The sequence below is a fragment of the Carassius auratus genome, chromosome 26, assembly GCF_003368295.1.
Source record: "Carassius auratus strain Wakin chromosome 26, ASM336829v1, whole genome shotgun sequence".
NCBI lineage: Eukaryota > Metazoa > Chordata > Actinopteri > Cypriniformes > Cyprinidae > Carassius > Carassius auratus.
In genome coordinates this window covers 23,181,951-23,209,171 of record NC_039268.1, presented here as the reverse complement: position 1 = coordinate 23,209,171, position 27,221 = coordinate 23,181,951, and the positions used below count along the sequence as shown (strand labels likewise).

The following is a 27,221-nucleotide window of genomic DNA, read 5'->3' as shown; positions in this document are numbered from 1 at the left end:
AAAAAAAAAAAAATTATGTTAATGCTACAGTGTAAATTGCATTTAGAGCTAGGAAAGTAAAAGCATTACATTTCAAGAATACATTCAAGAAAACTTTCCATTTTGTATGTGAACCGCCAAAAGGGGTGTTTTATGATGGGTATTCATCAAGTTTTAATGCTTATACATGTGCAATGCCTTACTGACATACTTTTTAATTTAATTGAATAAATCAGTGTAATGCTGTCTAAGGAGAAAAGCCAGTGAAATATATCTGCAGCTCAAGAATGCATTTAAGAAAACTTTCCATTTGGATTGTAAACAGCCAAACAGGCATATTTACGACAAATAAATTGTTCTTAATTTAATTGAATACATCAGTGTAGTGAATGAAATCCATCCAAATTTCAAGAATGCATTGAAGAAAACATGACAATTTGATTGTGGACAGCCAAACAGCCGTTATGATGGATATTCACCAGGATCCAACAACAACAACAAAACACTAGCATTATTAATTTAATTTAACAAATCATTGTAATGCAGTTTATGAGGAAAAAAGTCAATGAAATCCATTGAAATTTCAAGAATGCATTGGAGAAAAGTTTCAATTTTAAAGCAAGCATGTTCCAAAGCATGTGCAATACTTACAAATCTTGTTTAATTAATTCTAACATCCAGTAGGGAATTACAACCAGTCCTTCATCTAGAAACAACCTTTAGCTTTATTATCAGGAGAATCCAGCGGTTTATTAATCTATTGCTTTTTTATTACAAATGACCTTTCATAGTAATATCTTAATTTCTTAATTAAGTTGGCCTATAAACCTGCAAAAGTAAGCAATATTATTAAAGAGCAGCCTTTTTCTGGCACACAATATTCTCTCTTTTCTTTCCTTTTCTTTTTTAGGCTTAAGCAGACGCTGTCAAGCTTCGCCCCAGGAGCTGATGAGCTCTCGCGTGCAAAATCTGGAGTGACTTAAAGCTCTCGACTAGATTATAATATTGTATAAGAACTCAAACTTTCAGAGTCTCCCTTCTAGTGCAGTTTCTCACAGGAATCGATCAATAAATCAACAAGAGGAAAAACTTTATAAAGAGATTTGACTTCTACGACCTCTAGATGATTTATTCACAATCTGCTCTAGAATAACTAATACACACCATCACAACAAAAGCCTATTTATAACATCTGCTTTATTTGTTCAAATATAATCATACAAACAATGCATGATGTGTAGAAACAAGATGATGACCCATAATGCACCACTAAAAGTGTCACCTTCAGATGGTTTCACGACTCAGTGGAACAATTACGTGCTAATCGCTGTGTGTTTAGGTAATTGATTGTTTTAAAGCCCGAAGGCTCTTGAGTTACTGACGCTGTGCGATTTAATAGAGAATCCGCAGCGGCCCGAAACGCTACACAAACACAATCGAACGCCACACGACGCTTCAGGAATAAGTTAGTCAGTAAGTCAACTGAAGAAAGCATGGCTGCATTTTTGGAGGGAAAAACATTTCAAATGTATCGTCACAAATTCCTAGAGAGTTCTCTCAGGAGTAACAAGTAAAGATCTCAGCTTGACTGCATTAGGAGAAACATTCAAGATATTAGAGATACAATGAATGAATTTTATTAAGTACTTCATTCCAGCTACACAATTATATATATATATATATATATATATATATATATATATATATATATATATATATATATATATATATATATATATATATATATATATATATATATATAAAAAGATGTTTAAACACTTTTAGAAAGATTGATGCTGGGTTTCAGTAAATGCAGGTCATGAATTTGTAAGTGTATCATTTACAACATGACACGAAAACTAAATTGATTGTGACTAATTTGAATTTTGTTGTGAATTTCTTGTATGTTCTGTAAGTTAAAACAAACAAACAAACAAACAAATAAATGAATGTTGCCTTAGCAATGAAATAAAATAAAATAAGTTTAAGCTGAAGTACTAAAATCAAAATTTTAGATTTCACTTTGAAATAAATCAAAGTGAAATCTAAAAAAAAAAAATAATTACATTGCAATAGCACATTACAAATACAATTAAATTAAAATCAGAAAATGTTAAAAATAGAAGCTTATTCAAAATATTAATAAATTTTGTTACGTTAAAAATATTTAAAATTTTAACTTATAAAAACCTAAAAATAACAAATTTTATAAACTATATATATCAATCAATATCAATATCAAATGCTTTCATTAAAATCCTCATAATGTCTTACTTTCTGACTCATTTGAGTCTATTTTTATTTCTCCATAGGAATATTATGAGAAACATCTGTTAACGCTGAAATAACACATAACTAAGAAACCAATTAAATTTTGGGAGCTATGAAAGAGCAACCTTTAAGCAATAAAATGTTCCTCCTGTTCAGTTTCATTTGTACCTGCAATTAGCAGCTGTTCTGCTCCATCTGGGAAATTAACGAGGATTGTGTATCTCAGCTTACAAGCCACTTCTGCTATGAATATAAATGAAATTTAATTCATACAATCAGTTCAAATGTACTAGGAAGATTAATGTATTTTAAATTTTTTTTGATAGAAGTCTCACCAGGGCTGCAGTTATTCGATCAAAAATACAGTAAAATCAGCAATTGAGAAATATTACGGCAATTAAAAGTAATAGTGAATATAAGTTGAATTGTAATATAAGTTGAAGCAAAATTACTCCGGTCTTTACATTAATTAAAAAAATAAAACAGGAAAAAAACGATTTTCAAAGTTGATGATAAATAATAAATTAGATACTGTATATCCACATATAAATTGCAGAAATATTTAATCATTTTACTGAAGTTTTGATCAAATAAATACAGCATTGGTTAGCGTTAGAGACTAAAACATAAGTAATCGTAATTATTCTAAACCTGATGGAAATAAATGGACGCTGACAGAATGTTTTACAAGCACTGTCTTATACTAGTACACATTTATTTACAGCGGTAAATTACAGTTTTAACAGGTGTTCCAGTGGTAAGTTCAGATGTTCTCCATCAGCTAAAGACCTGCGACAAACACGGAAGAAAAGAGCTTCAATCACCCAGAACAACAAAGCAAAAGACTTTTCTGTTATGCATAGAGTATTTGAACACGAACTCATCCGAATGAGAGAAGCAGCTGGAAACTGTTCATGATTTATGTAACATTTTTCAGTTTTTTTTTTTCATTTCTGGATTAAATGCAATGAACACAGTACTTCACATATGCAGAGTTCTGGAGAACGAAAGAAAGAAAAAAGATCCAGATGGTTTGCATGTCACTAAAAAGGCAAAAGTACAAATGCTTGGTTCTTTTTCGCGACTTCATAAGCAGGTGTGAGTGGTTGCATTGACATCATACAGGCTTTACAAACACTTTACAGAACAGATTTGGTAAATAATGCCCTGCTGCTTCATTAATGAGACTCATTTCATTCCTGATGTTCTGGGAACACGTGTTATACAGGAACATTACATCAAACGTCATACTCATGTATGTACAAACACCTGTGAATCATAGTAAAATATATCAAATATAATAAGAACTAAAGTGGCTCGAGGGGCAAAACGTTGCCTTTATCAGCAACATCGGCCAGAATCTCACGTTACACATATATACAGACGCAAATGACTGACATGTGCATACAATTAATGTGTTCTTGTGCCAATAAATTCTATAAATTATATTAGATTTTTCGTTAATTGAAATAAAGCAATATCAGATTCATAAAAAAAAAAAATATAATGTGGCCTTTACTAAAAAATCAAACTTAAAATAAATAATACATAAAAAAATGTATATATATTTTTATATATATATTACTATTTTGTCTTGTTTTGTATGAATATCTACAAATTCTGGAATTAAGATGCATTTACTCGACAAGTAATATTAGTCTTGTTTTCTGAAAAAAAAAAAAAAAAAAAAAAAATCAGTTTTTGCTTAAAATAAGTAAAAATATCTGCTGATGGAGTAAGAAAAAATATATGGTTTAATTCTTAAATTAAGATGATTTTTCTTCTATTCTATTAGCAGATATTTTTGCTTGTTTAAAGTAAAAGCTAACACAAATTTGAGTAATATATATATATATATAAAAAAGTAAATTTCAAGTAAATGCATCTCGATTCAAGAAATTATTGATATTTAAACTAGAAACCAAAACATAAATACTAAGGAAGAAAATATTTTTTTGTAGTGTATATACAATGCAAAATATAAATAAGCATAAAATAAAAGCACATAATAAATTACAAAAAAAAGAAAAAAACAAAACAAAACAAAAAAACAATTGCATCATATTAAATGTCATTAAATTGGATTTAAATTAAAACATTATATTACAATGACAAAAACTAACTGAATTAGCAATATAGTTTTAAAAACAATAAGTGAAATAAAATAAGTTTAAGCAAAACTAATAAAAATGACAAAATCAAAATTACATTAATCAATTAGAAACAATGTAACTAAAATGAAAAGGAAAACTTACATTTATGTATACACATATTTATTAATATTATAACTTTTCAAGTACTAGTCATGATGGACTAACTGTTGGAAGATAATCCTCCTTGAGCAAATTAATTAAACTGTTGTCATGTTCACAGAAGTTTCCTGAATAACGAACTAAAGCGAACTCTAGCAAAAAAGCATCTGGCAAACATTCGCATCTTTGTTTTTTGTATTTGTGTACACACTCTCACATACAATCACACATGCACACATTAACCAACATGAATTAATAAGAGCATTTCATCTGGCATCATGGCAGTTGAGCAAATCCGAACTACAAAGTCACTTTACAACAACGTGTTTTCCGGTTTCTTTTGCGAAGTGACCCTTGCTTTTAAAACTGATGGCGACGAAATGGAAAACAAGCTTCAGAATTCGACATACATAAAACACACCACCTAGTTCTCGTCGGACATGCCCAGGAAAAATAGAAGAAATCAAATCCATCTGGATTTTCCCCATGGAAAAGTTCTACCAAAGCATCGAAAAAGCCCAAAACCGACGAAGTCTCTAACACGTTTAGATGAGAAGCCCAGAATCTGACATCATTTAGACTATAGACACAACACAACGTCCTGCTGGGCAGAATACAATCAGACTCATGCCTGGAAAGTAGAAGAAAGGTCTGGAAATTAATTTCTGGGATCCTCCATAGCCCAACCAGAAAAAATCAGGATGCAAACGCCAACGGAAAAGTAGCGATCAAAGTAGTTTTTTATCACAAAAACGCAGTCTCTGTTTGCGTTTGAACATATTTACACACCCTTTTATCTTCACTTGTCATATCTCCGTCATGATTTTTTCTGCTTTCTACATTTGGTCTGAGTTTGTTCGGGCTGGGATCGTCTCCGGGCTCCATTACGCTTTGCTGTCGTCCTGTTTTGTGTGGATGCTGTTGTCCGTGTGGACCTTGATCTCGATCAAGTCCGGCTTCAGCACCTCCTTGCCGTTCTCCTCCTTCAGCGGGAGCTTCCTGCAGTCAGAATCAGTGTCATTTAATCATCATTCGACATGCTTTGTGACACAAACGAGGCCGAACGGCTGACAACGAAAGGAAAAGTCATGCATCTCATTAGCATGCAAATGTTCTACGACGACAAACTGAAAATGTAAGTGGCGTCTATATATCAGCAGATTATGTTGACGCAAAAAAAACAGAGGCTCAAACTAACATTTTGCTACAACTGTTAATAGCTGGTGACTTATAGATGACCCTTCGCAGGGAGTTTGATTGACAGGTGATTTGACCAATCATAACGCAGAATCTGGCTTTGTTTTGTCCGACAAATAAACCAGATAGGAGAGTAGATTAACATCTGTTGACAATGTGGTATTGACATCTGTGCATGGTAGAAATGAAGTATTTTGATGTTCATTCATGTTTATTTTGTGCTATAACTTGTAGTAAGAGATTATCGGTTTGCATGCCGCTTGAACCGATCTGTCACGACACATTAAAGAGCCACAAAATGGTATTTATTGTTTGAATTTCTTAAAAAATATATTACATTTGAAAGCTGAGTCCTTGTTTTATAACAGAAGTTCTGCTGTGTTTTGTCTGTCAGTGCATTTTAAGTTTGTAAAATGCATTCAAATGTTGTCTTGTCCAAATAAACAAATAAGAGAGTAGAAAAAAAATTGTGTATTGATGTCTTTAAACGGTTGAAAAAAAAGTTCTGATGTTCATTCATGTTTATTTCATGCTTCAAAATCTCATGAAAATAAATGGTTAAAATCAGTTTCAGAACTTTTTTATTGGCTGATAAAAAAAAAAAAAAAAAAAAAAAACCTTGACAGCCAATCAGAATCCACTAAATGTAAACAGCTTGAGTATTTAAATGAAATGCGAACTTATAATTAATAAAACATTATTGTTCGCTGGTGTGGACAGTAATATATAGTATGATAGTTATTGTTATAGTTATCAATTAATGGGCCTTTAATATAGAGAGTAAAAAACATTAGTGAATAAAAACATAAGACTAAATCCTACTAAAAGTAGCACTAAAGTAAACATATCTTTGAAAAGTTTCGCATTCAGATTCCACGAAAATAACTGATGCGTTTTTTTACACAGAGATGATAAATGTATCGTTTTCAAAAACGTGCACTTTTATCAAATTTTTATCAAATCTTTTGGGGTTGTACTTGGTAATTAGTGTTTATGAATTAAGGCACTTCACCTCATCAAGGCTGCGTTTATTTCAAAGAAATACAGTAAAAATTTTGACATTATTACAACTTCAAATATCTGTTTTCTGTGTGAATCTGTGTTAAAGTGTAATTTATTTCTGTGATGCTCCGCTGTATTTTCAGCATCATTCCTCCAGTCTTCAGTGTTACATGATCTTCAGAAATCAGAATAATATGATGATTTACTGCTCGAGAAACATTTCTGATTATTGTCAATGTTCAACACACGTCGTGCTGCACAATAGTTTTGTGGAAACTGTGATTTTTCAGGATTCACAGATAAATAGAACGTTTTTTTTAAACCATATAAACATCTTTATTGTTACTTTTGTAACAGTTTAATGCGTCATTGATGAATAAAAGTACTAATGTCTTTTTAAAAAATCTTACTTACTACCAAAATGTTTGAAAGGTTAACTGATTAAGCGTCAGCTGTAATGCTGTAACTGTCTCTGACGCACTTCACATTTGAGCTCTAACTCTTACTCTGGCTCTGTCAGAGGAGTCGTCTCATTGGGTTCGTGCACTTGACTGCTGTCCTCCTGGTTAGTTATTCTGTCTTCTTCAGTTCGCATCTCCACGATGGGCTCCTTCGAGCCATCAACCCTACTCACACAAACACACATGCAGGTGTCCATCACACTAAACACAAGTGCACACTGGGAAGGTTCAGAATGGCACACTGATAAACAGCTCAACTATATTTCAACATACTTACTGTTTACCATTGCATAATGGTCTACATACTAATCTTACTTAGTATATAGGAAAAGTTCAGCTAAAAATGAAAACGTGCTCACCCTTCAGACCATCCAAGATGTAAATGAGTTTGTTTCTTCATCAGGTTTGGAGAAATGCAGCATTGCATCAGTGTGTCTGCAGTGAATGGGTGCCGTCAGAATGAGAATCCGAACAGCTGATAAAAACATCACAATAATTCACAAATAATCACTGGAGGAAGCGTTATTATTGATTATAGAAAAAACTCATGAAAAAACATATTGTTTCATCTTTTGTCTTCTCCAGATGTTCACTGATGGACTGGAGTGCTGTGGATTATTGTGATGTTTTTATCAGCTGTTTGGACTCTCATTCTGACGGCACCCATTCACTGCAATGCTAAATTTCTCAAAACCTGATGAAGACACAATCTTGAATCGATGGTATAAGGGTGAGCACATTTTCAGCCAATGCAACTATTAATAAAACATTGTATTCCATTCTGAACACAATCGTCTACATGTATAGATCTATTAGAGATGCTAAGGCATGCTATAATGTCCTTACTTCTTCCTGCACTGTTAGACCGATCTAAATCTCAATCTCCAGAGGTTTTATTTTGACTTCTGTCTCGGTGCTAATCATACTAGAGCGAGTAATTGTGTATGTGAGCAATATTATCTGAAAGAATCTTCCATTATGACAGTAAACCCACCGGCGCTGGACTTAATGCGCCGCTAATGCAAACAGATCAATAGACCCAGTCTTTTATTAGCAAATGAATCTCATGAGGTCTGTCTAATGCTAAAGCGATTCTGATCATTTACTGAAGACACTCAGCAGAACGCTATTAAACGAGCCCATTACTGCATATCTATATGTGCATATTATTAATAGCGTTTAATGGTAATGGGAACGTATTATGAAATAATTTACTGTAAGTTGAGGGTGGAATTCAACCCTCATTAATAGATAATGACTGTCAGTTTTTATCAATCATCAGATTCAGAGGAGACAGATTATTACTTCATTAGCAGGCTTTCAAATGTAAATGTGAAAATGATTATAAAATCATTGAAATTATGCTAAACACAGTCTCACGAAGGCAACGTTGTTCCAACCAAACGACTGTTCAAATGTTTCATGTCGGTAAATAGTTACCTAGTCTCTTCTGCGCAACAAGGCTGCATGAATTTGATTAAAAATACAGTAAAAATTGTGAAATATTATTGCAATGTAAAATAACTGATTTCAATGTGAATGCAATTTTGAAATGTAATTTATTCCCGTGATCTAAGCTGAATTTCTCCAGTCCTGCTATCCTTCAGAAATCATCCTAATATGCTGATTTGCGAATCAAGTTCAATGTTGAAAACAGTTGTGCTGCACGATATTATTGTGGATTCACAGACGAATAATACATAAATTCAAAAGGACAGCATTTGTTTGAAACATAAATCTATCATGCATCATGCATTCACGATGAATAAAAATGCAATTTCAGGACATGAAATCCTTCGAAACACATTTGATGTTGATTGAGAAAACAATGTTAGCGCAAAATTTTTACTGTAAGACAAAAACAACCTAACATCTCCTAAGACCCAGTAGCCGTTCTTCTGGTCTGACCAGCTGCCACATCCTCACAAGTAATCATCCATCACCCCAAACGAACGATCCAGTGCAACGACGAGCGCACGAGAACGACGGACGGACCGAGAAGCGACGGCACCCATGCACACGAACGCTGATGAACTCACAGATACGCAGCTTTGCCCTCCTCCAGCTCCTTGCTCTTGCCGCTGGTGGAGGTTTTCTTGCTGCAGAGCTTGCGGGTGATGCACATGAGCAGGCCACACTGACGCAGGAAGAAGCAGCTGATGTCCACCAGCACCAGCAGCAGAAGAAGAGCCGCCACGCTAAGCCCCACCACCGCGCCGAGGCCCAGACCGCTGAACAGGGAGTCTGCTGAGACCGGGAGCAAAAAACACACACACGCTCAGAAGACATGACTGAAAACACACCGATGGATGGAGATCTTCAGAGGTTTCTTCATGATCATGCTCTGTTTGTGTCTGAGAGAGACGACAGGGGTGTTAACATCTCGGTGTCGTTCAGGGCCTCTTACATGTCATTTATTTTTTTATAACATGCATCAACGTCTAAATGTTACGCTCTTTCTATTTTTCTATCTATGAATAAGAATAAATGCAAAGCACAACACACTGCTGTCAGATTTGTTTTGCTATATATTCCCAGTATGCATTTATTTATTTGCCAGGGTCAAACATTACATTACTAAATTCATTCAACATTTATTAATTTATTGTCATATTTTTTTATATATATATATATAAAAAAAAAACACAGTAAAAGTTCACATGTTAAAACACTAACATTTGCTGATGGCTGTCCATGTTGCCAGTAGTGTTATTTTTTTATTATTTAAATATTATTATAGCCTTTATTAATGTTTTAAATTTGAATTTGAATTATTTTGTTCTGTGCTTTTTGTCTTCCATATTTATATTTAGCATTATTTTTATTTTAGTTCTAATTTGGTTAATCTTAGTAAAAACATAGTTTAGTTTTCACCCTAATACTATTATTACATTATTTCAATAAACAATAAATTTTTTATAGTTTTATTTAACAATGAAACTGTTCAGTAAACATAACATACATCAAACATCCTACATTTCTCTCTCTGTAAAATAATAATAAAAAATGTCATATTATTTGTGCAATTTTATATGCTTTTGACTTTTTTAATTTTTTGAATATGTTAATATTTAGCTTTATTTTATTCAAGTTTTAGTAACGTCGATACTTTAAAACCACCTGCTTTCATTTTTTATAGTCATATATAGTTATATTTTTTATAGTTTTTTTAATAGTTTTATATATATATATATATATAGTCTATTGGATCTGTTTTCATATATTTTTGCAGTAGTCAAATGTTACCTCATTGGCTAACAGTCATATGTTTGAAAAGTGCGTCACTCCTTTATGATAAAACAAAGACAAAAAAGTTAATCTACAAGAAACATGACAGTTTACAATGCATTGAAATGCTTAAAGATGCAATCCAGTAGTTCTTTATTCTTCCTCTGAAAGCATGTACTAATTGTATCTAGACAGAAAACAATCCTTTTAGATGATTTCTCAGTAATCACAGGCTCAGAGATACGACTGTTTCTGATGTGTTTAGTCCACAGCTCTTCCCATATTGATCTGAAGTTAGTCAAAGCTTTAGGACAAGTTTCAAGCTGTTTTGATGCGTTATGGATGAAGGCATCAAAGATTCACACAAAGAACCAGCTGAGACTGACATTTACCGTCATATTAGGAATACATGGACTGCCCCGCAGCGTAAACACCATCTGAGAGCATCTAAACGTCTGTTAATGTCCTGCACACACCTGAAGCACTGATCAGAAGAAAACTCTTCAAACCTCGAGTCAACATCAGTGCCCTGAACATCTTCAGAGAGTTTCATTGATTCTTATCAGAGAGAGAAACGCAGAGAGCATCAGTCACACAAACACTCGCTTTTGCCGTTTCAAGTTAAAGCAATAGTTCAGTCAGAAATGAAATTAGCTGGCCATCCAAGATTAGGAGGAGTTTGCTTCTTCATCAGGTTTGTAGAGATGTAGCATTGCATCAGTGTCTCATCAGTGGATGCTCTGCAGTGAATGGGTGCCGTCAGAATGAGAGTCTGATAAAACATCACAATAATCCACAGCACTCCAGTCCATCAGTGAACATCTGATAATGTTTAAAATATGAGTCCATAATCCATAATAACACTTCCTCCAGTGAAAAAGTGTTCTGAATCAGGAGAGAAATCTGCACAGATCAAGCACTATTTAAATCATCTTAATACTGGATTTGTTTCATCTTTTGTCTTCTCCAGATGTTAACTGATGGACTGCTGTGGATTATTATGATGTTTTTATCAGCTGTTTGGACTCTCATTCTGACGGCACCCATTCACATCCATTGGTGAGAAAGTGATGCAATGTTAAATTTCTCCAAATCTGATGAAGAAACAAACTCTACGTCTCGGATGGCCTGAAGCTGAGCACATTTCCAGCACATTGTGATTTTTGAGTGAACTATTCCTTCACTGACTTCATATTAAAGGGAAGTCAATGGCTGCCGTCAACTGTTCGGTTCCCAACATTATTCAAAACATGTCCACAGAAGAAAGAAACTCAGTTTTGAGGGAGAGTAAACAATGACAGAATTTCCATTTTTGGGTGAACTGTCCCTTTAAACACTGACTAATCGATCAACAACTAACGATCGGTTATTAAAACACTAGTGATTCAACTTAAGACGTTCAAAACTAATTAAAACTATAAGTAAACCACCAAAAAGAGGAGTTTTAATGTAATAAAACTCACTATGGGGAACAAAAACAGACGCACACCTATAACATCAATGCAAAGTTATTTTCTTGTCTTTTTAATAATACCAAACTGTAAAAACTACCCTATGAAACTTAAAACAACAAAACATTCATATTCTGATCTGTATGTGTAGCAGAGTTATTTCTATTTCAGGTTTCAGATTGTTAGTGAGATCCTGAACACTTTCTGTGAGAAATACACGTAAGTTGCACTAACATTATCTGCCAATAGAGCACCAAATGACTCACAAAACTGGCCCTGAGCGCCGCTGAAGTCACTGTCCTGTATGAAGCATCGCTATCACATTATTACACAGAGCCGAATGTCTTTATCATCATATTCATGCCCACGCAGCGTTTTACAGCCGCTGTCTGCTGACCTGAAACCAGCGATCTGTTCCCTAACCAGTGAACCGCCTGCTGTCTGCTGCTGACTACTAAGGGCTCGTCTTACGAGGCACTTTTCCTCAGATTTCAACCTCAAATCTGAAAATCTGGAATCAGAGGGTGCAAAGAAATCTAAACATTAAGAAAATCATGTTTAAAGTTGTACAAATTTTGTTCTTAGCAATGCATGTTACTATTTATGTTAGGCAGTTTACAAAATATCTTCATGGATCTTTACTTAATATCCGTAATGATTTTTTGGCATAAAAGAAAAATATATAATTCTGACCCATGCAATTTATTGTTGTCTATTCATACAAATATCCCCCAGAGACTCAAGACTCTGTGCCAGACTCGGGATGATAAAAGCGAATAGATTCTGCACTAATCTGACACCGTTCAGCTCTAGGTGCACGGAGGATGTACCTGTGATGTTGGGTTTCTGCGGCATGAGGAACTGGAAGAGGGTGGGCTCTGACAGACCCTTGACGTTGCGTGCCGTGATCTCCACGTTGTAGCGTGTGTTCCACTGCAGCGGCTGAAGCAGAGCGAAATCATTCACACCGGGAACCAGCTTCGTCATCCACTGCTCCTCTTTATCCTGCACACACACACACACGTTTGTTTTTGTGAAAAGTGTGTTCATCCCATAGGTGTAATGGTGTTTATACTGTAGAAACTGTATATTCTATGGCCCTTCACCAACCCTACACCTAACCCTAACCCTCACAGGAAACTTTGTGCATTTTTACTTTCTCAAAAAAACTCATTCTGTATGATTTATAAGTGTTTTGAAAAATGGGGACATGGGTTATGTCCTCATAAGTCACCCTCTCCTTGTAATACCTGTGTCATACCCATGTCATTATACACACACACACACACACACACACACACACACACACGTTTATTTCTTTGAATTGTGGGGACTTTCCACAGACTTCTATAACTTTTATACCAACCAAACTATATTTTCTAGCCCTAACTCTAAACCTTACACCTTACAGAAAACCTGTTTGCATTCTTACACTTTCAGTATTAAATATTCAAATATTATACATATATATTTGTATATTTATTGAATAAAAGTTTATAAAAGTTTATTTTTAAGTATTCACATTTTTTATATTTTATATTATTTATTTACATTGATTTCACAATTACATTTAGTTTTTAGTTTACTTTTACAAAGACTCCGTTTAAATATTTAAATATATTTATACATATATTTAAATAAATATTAATAATTAAATATAAATACACCCTTTACTTAATATGTATGCATTAATTAATTGGACACTACCTTTTAAAGGTTTAGGGTTATTATTAATTTTTAATTTCATGCCAGTTAATACTTAGTTTAACAATTATTATATATTTTATTGGTTCACAATAATAACACTGCTTGAGATGACTTGGAAATAGTGCCTTAATGGTGTTTTATTTTCATTTTCAGATGTTTGGATCATCATCAGAGTCTGATGGACCGCATCAAAAACGATATAAAATGAGACAGAAAATAAACAAAAAGATCTAAAGGAGGAATAACGAATGGTTTAGACTCATCCGGACCTGATACGTCTGGAAGTATCTTGTCTGGAGGAATCATGTATTTCAGTAAAGCACTTTAAAGAGATTTCACTTCCCATGATGCTTTGCAGGCTTCACTGAGAGCTTCTCACGTGATCGACATAAACACGTTTTCATTGGCTGACGGAGATAACAGTGTCCTTTAATTTCTCTTTTGAGTGTCTTTTAAAGTCAACCTGAAACGAAGTAAATCTATTTTTATATTTTTATCTCTCTTAAAATAGATTTAACATTGTGAAATTAATTGCATTTCCCCCAGACTATTCAGTGTTCACAAAACAATTTATTTATTTATTTATTTATTAATACTACTACTAATAATAATAATTATATTACAGTTAAACAAATATCACCATGACATGTTGCTGATATTTATTTATTCATATATGTTCCATAGTTTAATGTCAATAATAGTTTAATGTATACATTAATTCACTAAGTATACATGATCCAAGATATTTCACACAAAATTAAATGAAAAAAAAAATGTATGGGAAAAAGCAAACAAAAAAACAATGCAAATAAATAAATAAATAAATAACATACTATTAATTATTATTATTATTTAGTGTTTTTACATTGTGCTATTAATCACATTTCCCCAAAAAATTGCCATTACTGTAATAAAAAGATTACTGTTAATAATAATAATAATAATAATAATAATAATAATAATAATAATAATAATTGATATTCAGTTAAATTAATATTACCATTACATTTAATGGTTTCATATGCTAATATTATTCATTATATTACTTTACACAACAGTTCAATCGTTTGGTTTCAAGAAGTAATTTTTCTCTTTCTTTCTTTCTTTCTTTCTTAATAAATCTCAATAATTAAAAATTAATACAGAAATTAATACATTAAAGTGATCAAACTGATCCACAATATTTTCACAGTGAATACAAGTGATATATTTAGTCATTTATTTTTACTGTGCATTGTAATTTTCGATGAAAAAAGTTTTTTACATTGTGCAATTAATCACATTTTTCCCCAAAACAAAACTGGAGGAATGATGCTGAAAATACAGCTGTGCATCACAGAAATAAATTATATTTTAACAGATATTTACATAGAAAACAGATTTTTAAATTCCAATAATATTTCAAAATTGTTACTGTATTTTTAATCAAATAAATGCATCCTCTGTGGCAAAAGGAGTTTAATTTAATGTTAATTAGTGTGGCTTCTGAATCTGAGATTGCTCTGAGAGCAGGACGCAGCGCAGGTCAGTGTAGGTGGAAGTGTGTAAGTGTTAGTATTGAGCGCTTGGCTCTTTTTGTTCCTTATATCCGTGACGGAGAGGAATCGCCTCCTGCTGCTCCTCTGTGGAGAACGAAAGGACTTCAAAGCTTTCAAAGCTGTATTCTTTAAGCAAATGAGGCCACGGCGAGAGCAGGATTCTTCAGACGACCCATCAGAAACACGATAACTTCAGCTCAGACTAACACAGTGTGTGCAAACATGCAACAGACCTACAGTTTCTCTCAAGCGTCTGTGATATTAAAGCACAAGTGTTGTTGTTTAGCTTGCAGCTGTAAAAAAGTTTGTTTATGATTTCACCTGACTGAGAAGACTAAAAGCCTCTCGTGGAAACAGAGAACACAACATGGACTTGCATTTACAATGAATTCATGCATGCAAACACTGCCTATAGCAAGTGTGATGGTCACAAGACCGAAATGATTACAATTTTAATGCCTTTGAAAAATCCTCTTCTGCTCATACTTATCTAAATTTATCTTGCGTTATACATTGAAACTTATTCATTTAGCAGATAAATGAAATACAGATACTAACACACACTATATATATATATATATATATATATATATATATATATATATATATATATATATATATATATATATAATAGCAATAACAAACATATTGTTATTTCGCTGCTAGTGCTGTTAATGATAACTAAAAATAGAATGATTCCATTTTCACTAATTCTTTCAAATGAAGGTAAAATTAATTTAAAAACAAATATTAATGATAATTAATAATTAATTAACATTTCAAAAAATTAAATGAGAAATACAAATGTCACCTTAGCAACTAATTAAATAAATTATTAAAATTAAAGGGTTACTCCACCCCAAAAAGTCATTATTTTAGTTTTCTTGGTGTACAAACAGTATGATCGTTGTTTTATAATGTTACGGTTGAATCACTGACGACAGATGGAGTATTCTGATGATGTCTTTCATACTCTCCTGGACCTTGACACTGTTATTTATTTACTTGACAGTCTATGGGACAAATATCTTAAATTGTGTTTCCGAAGTCGAACGAAGCTTTAATGGGTTTGGAACGACATGAGTAAGTAATAAAATGACAACATTTTCATTTTTGGGTGGAGTAACCCTTTAAGTTACTTAAACCAAAACAAAAAAATAATTAATGTTAAAAGCAAATATTTAAAAAGGTTATTTTAGTATTATTGAGATATTATTATAGTTTTTTTGTTAATATTTTGAATCAGGTTTTATTTTTATATTTTCAATTAAATTTTTAGTCAAAGTCTAATTAATTTTTTTTTTTTTTCAGGTTATTTATGTCTATACAGTTTTTTTTTAATTTGAATATCAGTTTTTATTTATTTATTTATTTTTGTCCAAGTTAAAATGAAAAATGTTGCTTTGGCAATTTGCATTAAAACAAAAATAGTTATTATTTTATTTTATTTCACTTCATGTTTATTTTATTTTGTTTTAATTTCATATAATTTCAGTTGATGTTAATTTAACATTGGCAACTCGCATTCAGTTTTTTAAAATAATTTTATATTGTGTTTATTTTATTTCAATTAATATATATTTTTTTTATTTTATTTCAGTTAATGTTTATCGAGCTTTGGCAAATTGTACAAAAATATATATTATTTTATTTTGTTTATTTTATTTTTTGTTTTATTTCAGACAATGTTTATTTTTTTATTTATTTCAAGTCAGTTTATGTTTATTGAACTTTGGCAACTTGCATATTTTTTTTATAATTTCATTTTATGTTTATTTTATTTTATTTTATTTTTATTCCAAGTCAGTAGATTTTTCCTGAGGTATGGTACGCACAGTTTTATACTTGACGATGTACTCCACGATGGGCATCCCGCCGTCGTCTTGTTTGATCAGTCCGAGTCTGTAGGTCTTCCCAACGCCTCTCTGACCGTGAACCGTGGGAGGACTCGGCTCGCCTGAAGAAACCAGACATCAGACACCACTCAAGATCTCACAGACACACTATCATCTGAAATCTGGAGAACGTGACTGTACAGCAGAGAAAGATCTCATTGTGCTTGCTGTCAAACACTCGAACCCAACCCAAGAGTTAAAACACTGATACACTACCAGTCACAAGATTTTGAACAGTAAGATATTTAATGTTTTGGAGTAGTCTCTTCTGCTCACCAAGCCTGGATTTATTTGATTAAAAAATACAGTAAAAATTGTTAATATTATTATAATTTAAAACAGCTGTTTTCTATGTAAATATCTGTTGAAATGTAATTTATTTCTGTGATGCTCCGCTTTATTTTAGCATCATTCCTCCAGTCTTCAGTGTCACATGATCTTCAGAAATCATTCTGATATGATGATTTACTGCTAAAAATAAACAAATAAATAAATAAATAAAATAAAAATATTATTATGCTGAAAACAACTGAGTAGATTTTTTCCCCAGGTTTCTTTATTGTACAGAAAGTTCAGAAGAACAGCATTTATTTAAAGGATATTATAGTATAGTATATATATTTTAAGCCATGTCAGCATCCAAGGCTATTTATATGACAAAAAATAAATAAAATAAAAATACAACAAATACAATAAAAAATTTGCAAACAAACAAACACAACTTATATCACACGATACTTTTTTGCATTAACATGTGATAAAAATTCTAAAACTAAGAAAATGTTGCATTAATTTAAAATAGAAATCTGTTGTTATATTATAAATGTCAATTTAAAGCTTAATGCTTTCTGACTGGTATAGATCTTCCTATATACATAAGAGATTCCTGAAAAAACTTGGCTTACTTGGCTGTTTTCAACATAATAATAATGTTTTTTGGTTTTTGTTTGTCGGGCATCAAATCAGCTTATTAGAATCATTTCTGAAGATCATGATGCTGGAAATTACATTTTGACATTTTAAAATATATTCAAATAGAAAAGTAATTGTACATAATAATAGGTGTTTTTGCTTGTATGAAATGAGTGGAGGCGTGCTGCGCAGAAGGCACTGGCTGGTGGTGTATGTGACGGACAGAGAAGGACTCACGGATGGGTAACGTCTGGAAGGTTTCCGTGCGGCTGAAATCCCCCTGACCCTTTCCGTTGACCGCTGCCACACGCACCTCGTACGTCGTGTTGGGCTCCAGGTGAGTCAGAACCACTGAGAGAGAAAGAGAATAAACTCTTCTACATCTCAACTGCTGCTAAAAGCCAAGACTATTCACATACTGTTACAGCGGAGGACGAAATCATCACAACACTAGTATTTCCAGCAGCTTGAAGTCAGTTATTTCTGTCTTTTACTGTAGTGTGTCAGTAGGAAATGTGAGTTTAGATTTCCAAACATTCATATTTCCATTAATTGTAAAGATTCAGTGTGATTTTTGTTTGCTCCACACACACAGAGATCTGATCTGATCATCATAAGTGTGTCTGAAGAAACAGAACAAACTGAGACTCAATCAAACAAAAATAACAAGCAAGAGAAAATAACAAAACATATTTTAGCTTAAAATAAAATTAAAAAGAAAACTTAAAATATTAAAAATAAATGCTGATTCGGAAAATTTATACTTTAACATTATCATATACTTACATAATATTTACAGTAAATACTAAATGTAAAATGTGAGGTTATTTTCAATTTTAGAGATTTATCTTGCATTTTTTTATTATATATTAATTATTGAATATTGCTATTGTTAAGTGAAACTATAAAAAAAATCATTTAAATTAATCTAAAATAAAATAAAATAAAAGATGAATATTTGATGAAAATATTAAAGTAAAATATTATTATTAAAAATAAATTCAAGTTATTATAAATATTTACAAAAAATAGCAAAAAACTAAAATTGCTAATGTTAAAATATTGTTTTCATTTACAGAAATTAAACTGAAGTACAATTAAATATTTTAGATGAAAAAGATGTTCATGTGCAATAAGAAGAAATTAAGATTTTTTTTTAGTTCATTGGAATTAATCTAAAATATGAATATTATATGAAAAGGTTAAAAAATTACTTAAAAGGAAGTTTTAAATACTTCCTTATCAACTAAAAAATTAAACTGGATTAAAAATAAATTCAAGCTGTTATTAATATTTACAAAAAAGCAATTGTTAATGTAAAAACATTGTTTTAATTTACTGAACTTAAACTGAAGTATAATTAAACATAAATATAAGATGAAAAAGATGTTCATATGCAACAAGCAGAAATGAAACAAGTTTAGACCACAGTAAAATTACACATTAAAAAGAAAGCTAAATAGAAATATCTAGGAAATAAAAAATCACCATTCATTCAATCATTCAATATATCTAACACTAAATATGTATTTCAGATTAAAGCACCACTTCAGCAAATCTAAGACATTGGCCAGTGATTGCAGTCATTCACTTCCACGAGAAAGCACTAATAAAAGAGAAGCAGCTCAATGAACACTTAATCAAAGAACAATGAGGTCTTAATTAAAAATCCACAAAGAGTGTGTGGATGTAATTGAAGTAATTACACCCTAAATTTGAGTTTGAGTCCGTAACCAGGATGCTTTTAGACCAACGTCTCATTGAATTTCCCTCGTTGCTCGGATCTTGAACTCATTGTTTTCCATTTTCTGTGAAACATGAAGCTCTTCAGGACTGAGGCACGGAGTTGAGGAATATAACTACGAGCACTTAAAAGTTTTTTATTTGTTTTAAGTGTTTTACATCACACTTAGCACAATAAACGTTATTTGAAGGCGTAATGCTAAGAAAATTCTTGGCAGAAAGTAAAGTAGTTTAATGAACAAACAGCTTGAAGTCATTATCGCTGCTGCGAATGCAAATGTGTTTAGATGCTCCAAACCTAATGGAACGACTGTCGACATCCTGATCCTGCAAAAACACTCGCTTTGAGAAGTGATAATGACTTTTAGGAAAAATATCAGACTGTAAACATGCACTTCTTTCGGTTAAATGCTGTTTTTACTTGCATAGCTTTGCACTTTTGCTCTGAGGATAGAAATATCTGTCACGAGATCTGTTTGATATAAATATAGTTTCTTCTATCCTTAATTCTATTCTGAAACATTAAATACTTCAATTTCTAAATGAAAGCAAGAATTGTATTTACAGTAAGTACTGAACTAAATTTAAACTTAAGAACTAAAATTACTAAAACTGACATAAAAATAAATTAAAGCTAAAAATATATATATATTTTTAAATACTATAATAAAATGAAAAAAAAAAAACTTACAAATTTACAAAAATTTAAAATGTAAAAATCCATGCTACTTTATGTGTATTGTTAATTAAAACTAAAACTAATTTAAAAAGTGTGTTGAATGAAATCTGAAATGAAGCTCAAATAAAATTAAATGTAAATATTAGATAAATAACTTAAAAACTAACTGATATAAGTGCACTAAAATTACTAAAACTTAAATAAAATTAAAAAAATAATAAAAACCCTGAAATATTGAATAATAAAAAGTATATAATACATAAAGACAAAAGCATGAAATAAAAATGACTTTAACCTAAGCTTAAATTAAAATGATAAATGTATAAAATATAAAATTAAAAGCTGAAATAAACTAAATATTTATTAAATAATACATGAAAACAAAAAAAAAGATAAATATTGCATTGGCAACTAACCAAAATAAAGTATGTTTCAGCAAAAAAAAAAAAAAAAAAAATCTAAATATGAAAAATATCACATAATTTCAGCAGTAATGTCTATTGAAAAGTCTGTTTTATGTTAGCTAGTGCTATTTTTAACAAAAATGGAAACTATTAAAAAAAAATCATAAATTTAAAAAAAAATAAAATTAAGGATAAAATGATAAGAAAAATGTCCAAAAAATACAGTTAAAAAAATGTACAATTAAAAATTAAGTTTAAACATATTGAAGTTAAATAGAAAAATTATCGGGGTTTTTTATGTTATTTTTTTGTTTTACAAAAGAACATTGCAAAAATAATTTATATGGAAAACCTAGAATTACATTCTTCTTAAAATACTTTAATAGTATATAAACAGTTATATTTGTGTCTCTGGAGCACAAATGCAGTCTTAAGTCTCGAGTATATTTGTAGCAATAAGCCAAAAAATAAAATTGGTCAAAATGATAAATTTTTCTTTAATGCCAAAAATCATTAGGATATTAAGTAAAGATCATGTTCCATAAAGATATTTTGTACATTTTCTACCATATTTTCTAGGAATTTTTTATTAGTAATATGCATTCCTAAGAACTTAATTTGGACAACTTTAAAGATGATTTCCTTAGTATTTAGTTTTTTTTTTTTGCTCCCTCAGATTCCAGATTTTCAAATAGTTGTATCTCATTATTATCCTTTTAATTATATTATCCTACTAACAAACCATACATCAATGGAAAGCTTATTTACTCTGCTTTCAGATGATGAGCAAATCACAATTTTAGAGAATTGACTGTTATGACTGGCCTCGTGCTTCAGGGTCACCTATAACAGTAAGAGTAACTCTAAATCTAATAGTAATGTGATGGTGTCTCACTCTGAACTGCGTGTGATCTGACGCTCCTCCAGTCCTGTGCGCTCGTGTCTCTGTAGCTGATGATGTAGTAGCTGATGGGAACGCCGCCGTGAGAGTCGGGCTTCATGAAGGAGACGGTGGCTAGACGTTGGGAGACGGCGGAGAGCCGAACGGAGTACGGGTGCGACGGGACGTCTGTGAAGAAACCCAAACATGATGATGCTTTTCAATTAACATCTGCTCGAGAAACAACACAAGTGAAGGTCACATGTCAACTCAAATTTATCCTAAACATTGTCAGCTCTGAGGTTTATCTGTATTACAGATGGAACATGTGCAGTGCAATAAAAAGTCCGAAAGGCATTTAATCCTGTGATAAAGCGCAGATGTGAAATAAACAGGTGACAGAGCATCAGGTAAACTGCAGACTGGAGAAACTCAAAATGCATCATCATTTGTGCTGCTGCCGTGTTAGTGAGGGACGAGAGCGAAGAGCCATCGCTCAACAGGAAGCAGGCCGCAGATCAACTTCCTGTTGAAGAAGAATCACTCTGATCATGAAAGACATTCGTCATTGTAAGTGCAAAGCCTCAGACTCGACCATTTCTGTCATCTTTAAAGTCTGAAGAGTCTTCAGAATGAAACTTTTAAAATATTCTAGTGCTGTCAAACAATTGATCATGATTAATCAACTCCAAAATAAAGGTTTTTGTTTATATAATATATAAAACATTTAATTAAATGTATGCATTTAGCAGACACTTTTATCTAAAGCGACTTACAGTGCATTCAGGCTATACATTTTTACCTATCATGTGTGTATTATTTATATATAAATACACACACATGCATGCATATATTTAAGAACATTTGTATGTTTATATATTACATATATTTATATATGATATAATTTAAATTAATATAACTATATAATGCTAATATTTTCCAAATGTATGCTGTATGTGCATCTTTATATATACAAAATAAATGTACACAGTGCACACTCACATATATTATGCAAACAAAAATTATTTTGAATGCGATTAATCACTTGACAGCACTATACACTACTGCTCAAATGTATCTTGTGCTCGCAGCATTTATTTGATCAAAAGCACAGTAAAAAAAATTGAAATATTATTTCTATTTAAAACACCTGTTTTCTATGTTAATATCTGTTAAAGTGTAATTTATTCCTGAGGTGCACAGCTGAATATTCAGCATCATTCCTCCAGTCTTCAGTGTCACGTGATATTCAGAAAACATTCGAATATGATGATTTCTGAAACATTTCTGATTATTATTAATGTTGAAAAAAGTTGTTTTATCATTTTAAAAATACTTCAAAATTTTTACTGTATTTTAATTAATTAATTTATTTATTAATTTATTTATTTTTAATAAATGCAGCCTTGATGACCAGAAGAGATTTGCTTCAGTAACATAAAAAAAAAAAAAAAAAAGTTTTGGAAATGCAGTTTATATAAAAGCAGAGATTTGTAATGTGTCTTTACCCACTGAAATATGCAAGCTATTCATCACTGGATTAAATATGCACACATTTGCATATTAGCATATTTAAAACCGAACACAGACCTGAAAGAAAACATCCCAACTGGTTTGCGGTTGGTAACTGGCAGCATTTTGTTTATTTAATAAAACACTCTGTGCATGTGAATGAAGATGTTTTTGCCCTTTTTAAGATGAGAAGGCCCACAAAATGTCAAAGATAAATGAATTTCAAAAACTACTGAGAAATTAACAGAAATATCAAATGTCACTTTTAGAAAATGGCATTTAAAGTATATAAAAGAGGTATAAAATAGATATCTATAAACATTTCTATTTCTTTTAAATATATATATATATATATATATATATATATATATATATATATATATATATATATATATATATATATATATTTGTGTGCATGCATGTTTTTGTGTGTGTGTGCATGCACGTTTGTGTGTGTGTGTGCATGCATGTTTTTGAGTGTGTGTGAATGCATGTTTTTGTTTGTGTGGGTGAATGCATGTTTTTGTTTGTGTGTGTGTGCATGCACGTTTTTGTGTGTGTGTGCATGCACGTTTTTGTGTGTGTGTGCATGCACGTTTTTGTGTGTGTGTGCATGCACGTTTTTGTGTGTGTGCATGCATGTTTTTGAGTGTGTGTTAATGCATGTTTTTGTTTGTGTGTGTGAATGCATGTTTTTGTTTGTGTGTGTGTGAATGCATGTTTTTGTTTGTGTGTGATGCATGCATGTTTTTGTGTGTGTATGCATGCACGTTTTTGTGTGTGTGTGCATGCACGTTTTTGTGTGTGTGTGCATGCATGTTTTTGAGTGTGTGTGTGCATGCACGTTTTTGTGTGTGTGTGCATGCATGTTTTTGAGTGTGTGTATGCATGCACGTTTTTGTGTGTGTGTGCATGCACGTTTTTGTGTGTGTGTGCATGCATGTTTTCGAATGTGTGTGATTGTGTATGTGTGTGTTCTCTCGGGCTGGATGAAGTCCTCTCTGAAGTGAACTGCAGCTCTTCGTGGCATATTAAGCAGGTCTACAGTACAGTACTCTGGTATATTAGCGAGCTCTCTAGTAAATCACACAGCACTACACAAGATTAGCTTCAGTTAAATTAGCAGCAGCCAGATGGGAAGGACATAACTGTCATGGAAAATTTCTATAATACATCAGTGCACTGCACATGACAACAGGTTTAAATCAAACGCAAAGCAGTTTCTCAGGTCGACGTGTCGCCTCGTCTCAAACCAAACACACTATGATGATTTCAATAACTGAGAAAATGAGATCTAGAAACATCCTTAAAGGCAACATGAAATGCCTACAAACAGTAACCTGGGTAACAAATGTAATGTTTTGAAAATGCTGTAAACTAGCAATCTTTTCACAGTTAGAGTTACATACATAGAGTTCTGTTGGTGGATATCTAGTTTACTTCCTTACAAAACTGAAGATGTCTTTCAAAAACCAGGATTAAAAATGAAAAAGGTGTATTTTGATCAAGTGAAGTGTGGTGTTACTGGTAAACACTGACCTGCCTGAGCTAATATAAACTCCTGGTATCGAGCGCCGATGTTGTTTCTGGCTGTGCAGTTGTAGCGCCCAAAATCCCTGTCGGACACCGGAGTGACCTGTGGATCAACACAAACCAGAGGGAGGAGAATGAGAAAATGATGGCTAGGGATTGTTTTGGGTAGTGAAGGTATGTGTTAACCTGCACCTTTTGTTTAGTATGTTTTTATTTATTTATTTTAGAAAGACTTCCCTGGTGAACCTGGTGAATTACACAGAGATATTTACAGTAAAAGAAACAAATATATTTTTATGTTTTTTTTTTTTTTTTTTTTTTTTTTTTTTTTTACAGCAGTTTCTTCTGCTAATCAAAGCTGCATTTAAAAAACAAAACAAAAACAAATCTAGAATATAGGAAAAATGTAATATTGTCAAATATTATGTTGATGTAAAATTATGTTTTTCTATTTTAATATACATTAAAATCCAATTTATTTCTGTGATGTGCAGCTGTATTTTAAGCATCATTACTCCAGTCTTCAGAGTAACAAGATCTTCAGAAATCAGTCTAATATGCTGATTTATTATCAGTGCTGGAAATTTAATATCTTTTTGGAAACGGCAATACTTTTTGCAGGACTCTTTGATGAATGAAAAGTTAAAAAGAAGAGCATTTATTTAAAATATAAATCTTTTCTAAGAATATAAACTACAGTTCAAAAATTTGGGGTCAGTACATTTTTATTATTTCTTTATTTTTGAGAGAGATACAAATTAATTAATAATTGACAATTCGACAACATTGATAATTCTAATAATAAATCAGTATATTAGAAAGATTTCTGAAGATCATGTGACACTTTATACTGGAGTAATGATGATGGAAATTCATCTTTCCATCAAAGAAATTAATTATATTTTAAAGGATATCAAAATTGAAACCATTATTTTTATATCGCAATAACATTTGAAAGATTACAATTTTTTTCTGTATTTTTGATTAAATAAATTCAGCCTTTAAAAATGATTACAAGTCTTACTTATACGGCAGTGTAAATAAATAAATAAATAAATAACAAAAACACATAACTTTAACTAAAAACATAAAATCTAAAAATAAAACCAAAAAAAATGTAAATGTAAAATGCAAATCAAAAATATAAATAAAATAAGCTATAACAGTACCTCAGTGATTCTAAAATAAAACTAGTTCTACACAAGCACCAAACTAGAACCAAAGACTTGAAATTCTAATTTTAAATTACATTTTACACATGAATTAACTCAATTTTATGCATTCATAAAATTTAATGCATCATATTAGGTCAATTAATACACAATAATGCAACATAAACCACTTTTTACGGTTAGTAGTTAAGGTCAACTACTGACATGGCCGAGCAAAGCAGTTTGAAAAGAATTCAATAAGTGCAATGTAAAAAAAGCACTGAAACCTCTAGAAGCGATCGTCCGTCTGCGGTGTGAATGTGGATGTTGCTGGTTCCTTGACTGGAGATGGTGAAGCGGTCTCGTCTCCACAGCATGCTCGCCGGGGGGTTGGACTTCACATCACAGCTGATGTTCACCGGGTTTCCCTCCCACGAGTAGAAGATGGTTTGATTGGTCTGGAACTTCGGTGCATCTGGTGAGCGAAAGACAGAGACCGAGCAAATTAAAACTGGAGGCTGGCAATGTTATCCTAAAGAATTAAATTTCCACAAAGAATTAAAAACAGGATTTTGGACCATTTCACCCTATACATTATGCGTCTGATCAACCACATACAAAAGACCACCTAAAGATTGAACATAAAACTAAGATTACTGAAGTAGAAAGAAGTTTCCCAGGCTTTTTCAATTAAGCGCTACTCAATTCGTTCAAGCTTGTTATGAAATTAAAAATAAAGGCCCATTCAAATGTTTTCCAACAGGGCTTCAACACAAGCATAATAAATATGGTTATCATGATTTTGAATAAAATGTAATGTACAGTAAATGTAAAATAAATAATTTTAAAAAATCTATTTTTTTTATTTACCTGAAACAGTTTTCATTTTCTTTTAGTTTAACTTGGTGTATTAAAATACAAATGAATAAAAACTATATTGACTAAAATAAATAAAAAAATAAATAAAGGCAAAAACATAAAAAAAATACTCACACTTTACCTAAAATTAAAACAAAAACTAATTCAAAATATGAAGTAAAAACTATAATAGTGCTGTTGTATTCCTCAAAAGTCGCTTTGGATAAAAGCATCTGCTAAATGAATACATGTACATTTAACGATAGAATTATAATAAAATAATAAAAAAATAACACCGGCCTGTACTACATGCTGACTGGTGATTTTTTGTTTTTGTTGTCATGTATGTTGTTTCAACTAAAAAAAAAAAAAAAAAAAAAGATTAATACAAAATAATAATAATGGCAAAACCACAACTTACTAAATTACTAAAATAAAACAAATTAAATAAAATATTTTAAAAAATATATAAAATCTATAATAAAATAACACCAGCCATGACGCGACTCAATAGCTTGAATTTATTTCCATGCAAGGGGGATGTCGATGTGAATCATGCACACTGAAC

At 31.6% G+C, this 27,221-nt stretch overlaps 1 protein-coding gene across 4 annotated transcripts in view; it reads right to left on the bottom strand.

Annotated features, from left to right (window-relative positions):
- Positions 1 to 4,508: 4,508 nt before the first annotated feature.
- Positions 4,509 to 27,221, bottom strand: part of ncam2 (neural cell adhesion molecule 2) — a 166,357-nt gene continuing 143,644 nt past the window's right edge. For 2 of the 4 annotated variants that reach the window (XM_026204832.1, XM_026204831.1), the window contains 8 exons: positions 26,083 to 26,270; positions 24,651 to 24,747; positions 21,615 to 21,788; positions 18,131 to 18,244; positions 16,922 to 17,043; positions 12,672 to 12,846; positions 9,202 to 9,409; positions 4,509 to 5,501 (listed from right to left, as the gene is read on the bottom strand). In XM_026204832.1, coding sequence (XP_026060617.1) covers positions 5,387 to 5,501; positions 9,202 to 9,409; positions 12,672 to 12,846; positions 16,922 to 17,043; positions 18,131 to 18,244; positions 21,615 to 21,788; positions 24,651 to 24,747; positions 26,083 to 26,270 — 1,193 coding nt within the window. In that variant the 3' untranslated portion in view covers positions 4,509 to 5,386. Of the gene's footprint in view, positions 5,502 to 7,207; positions 7,328 to 9,201; positions 9,410 to 12,671; positions 12,847 to 16,921; positions 17,044 to 18,130; positions 18,245 to 21,614; positions 21,789 to 24,650; positions 24,748 to 26,082; positions 26,271 to 27,221 lie in introns of all 4 variants that reach the window. The other 2 variants (XM_026204834.1, XM_026204833.1) reach the window with 2 other exon arrangements.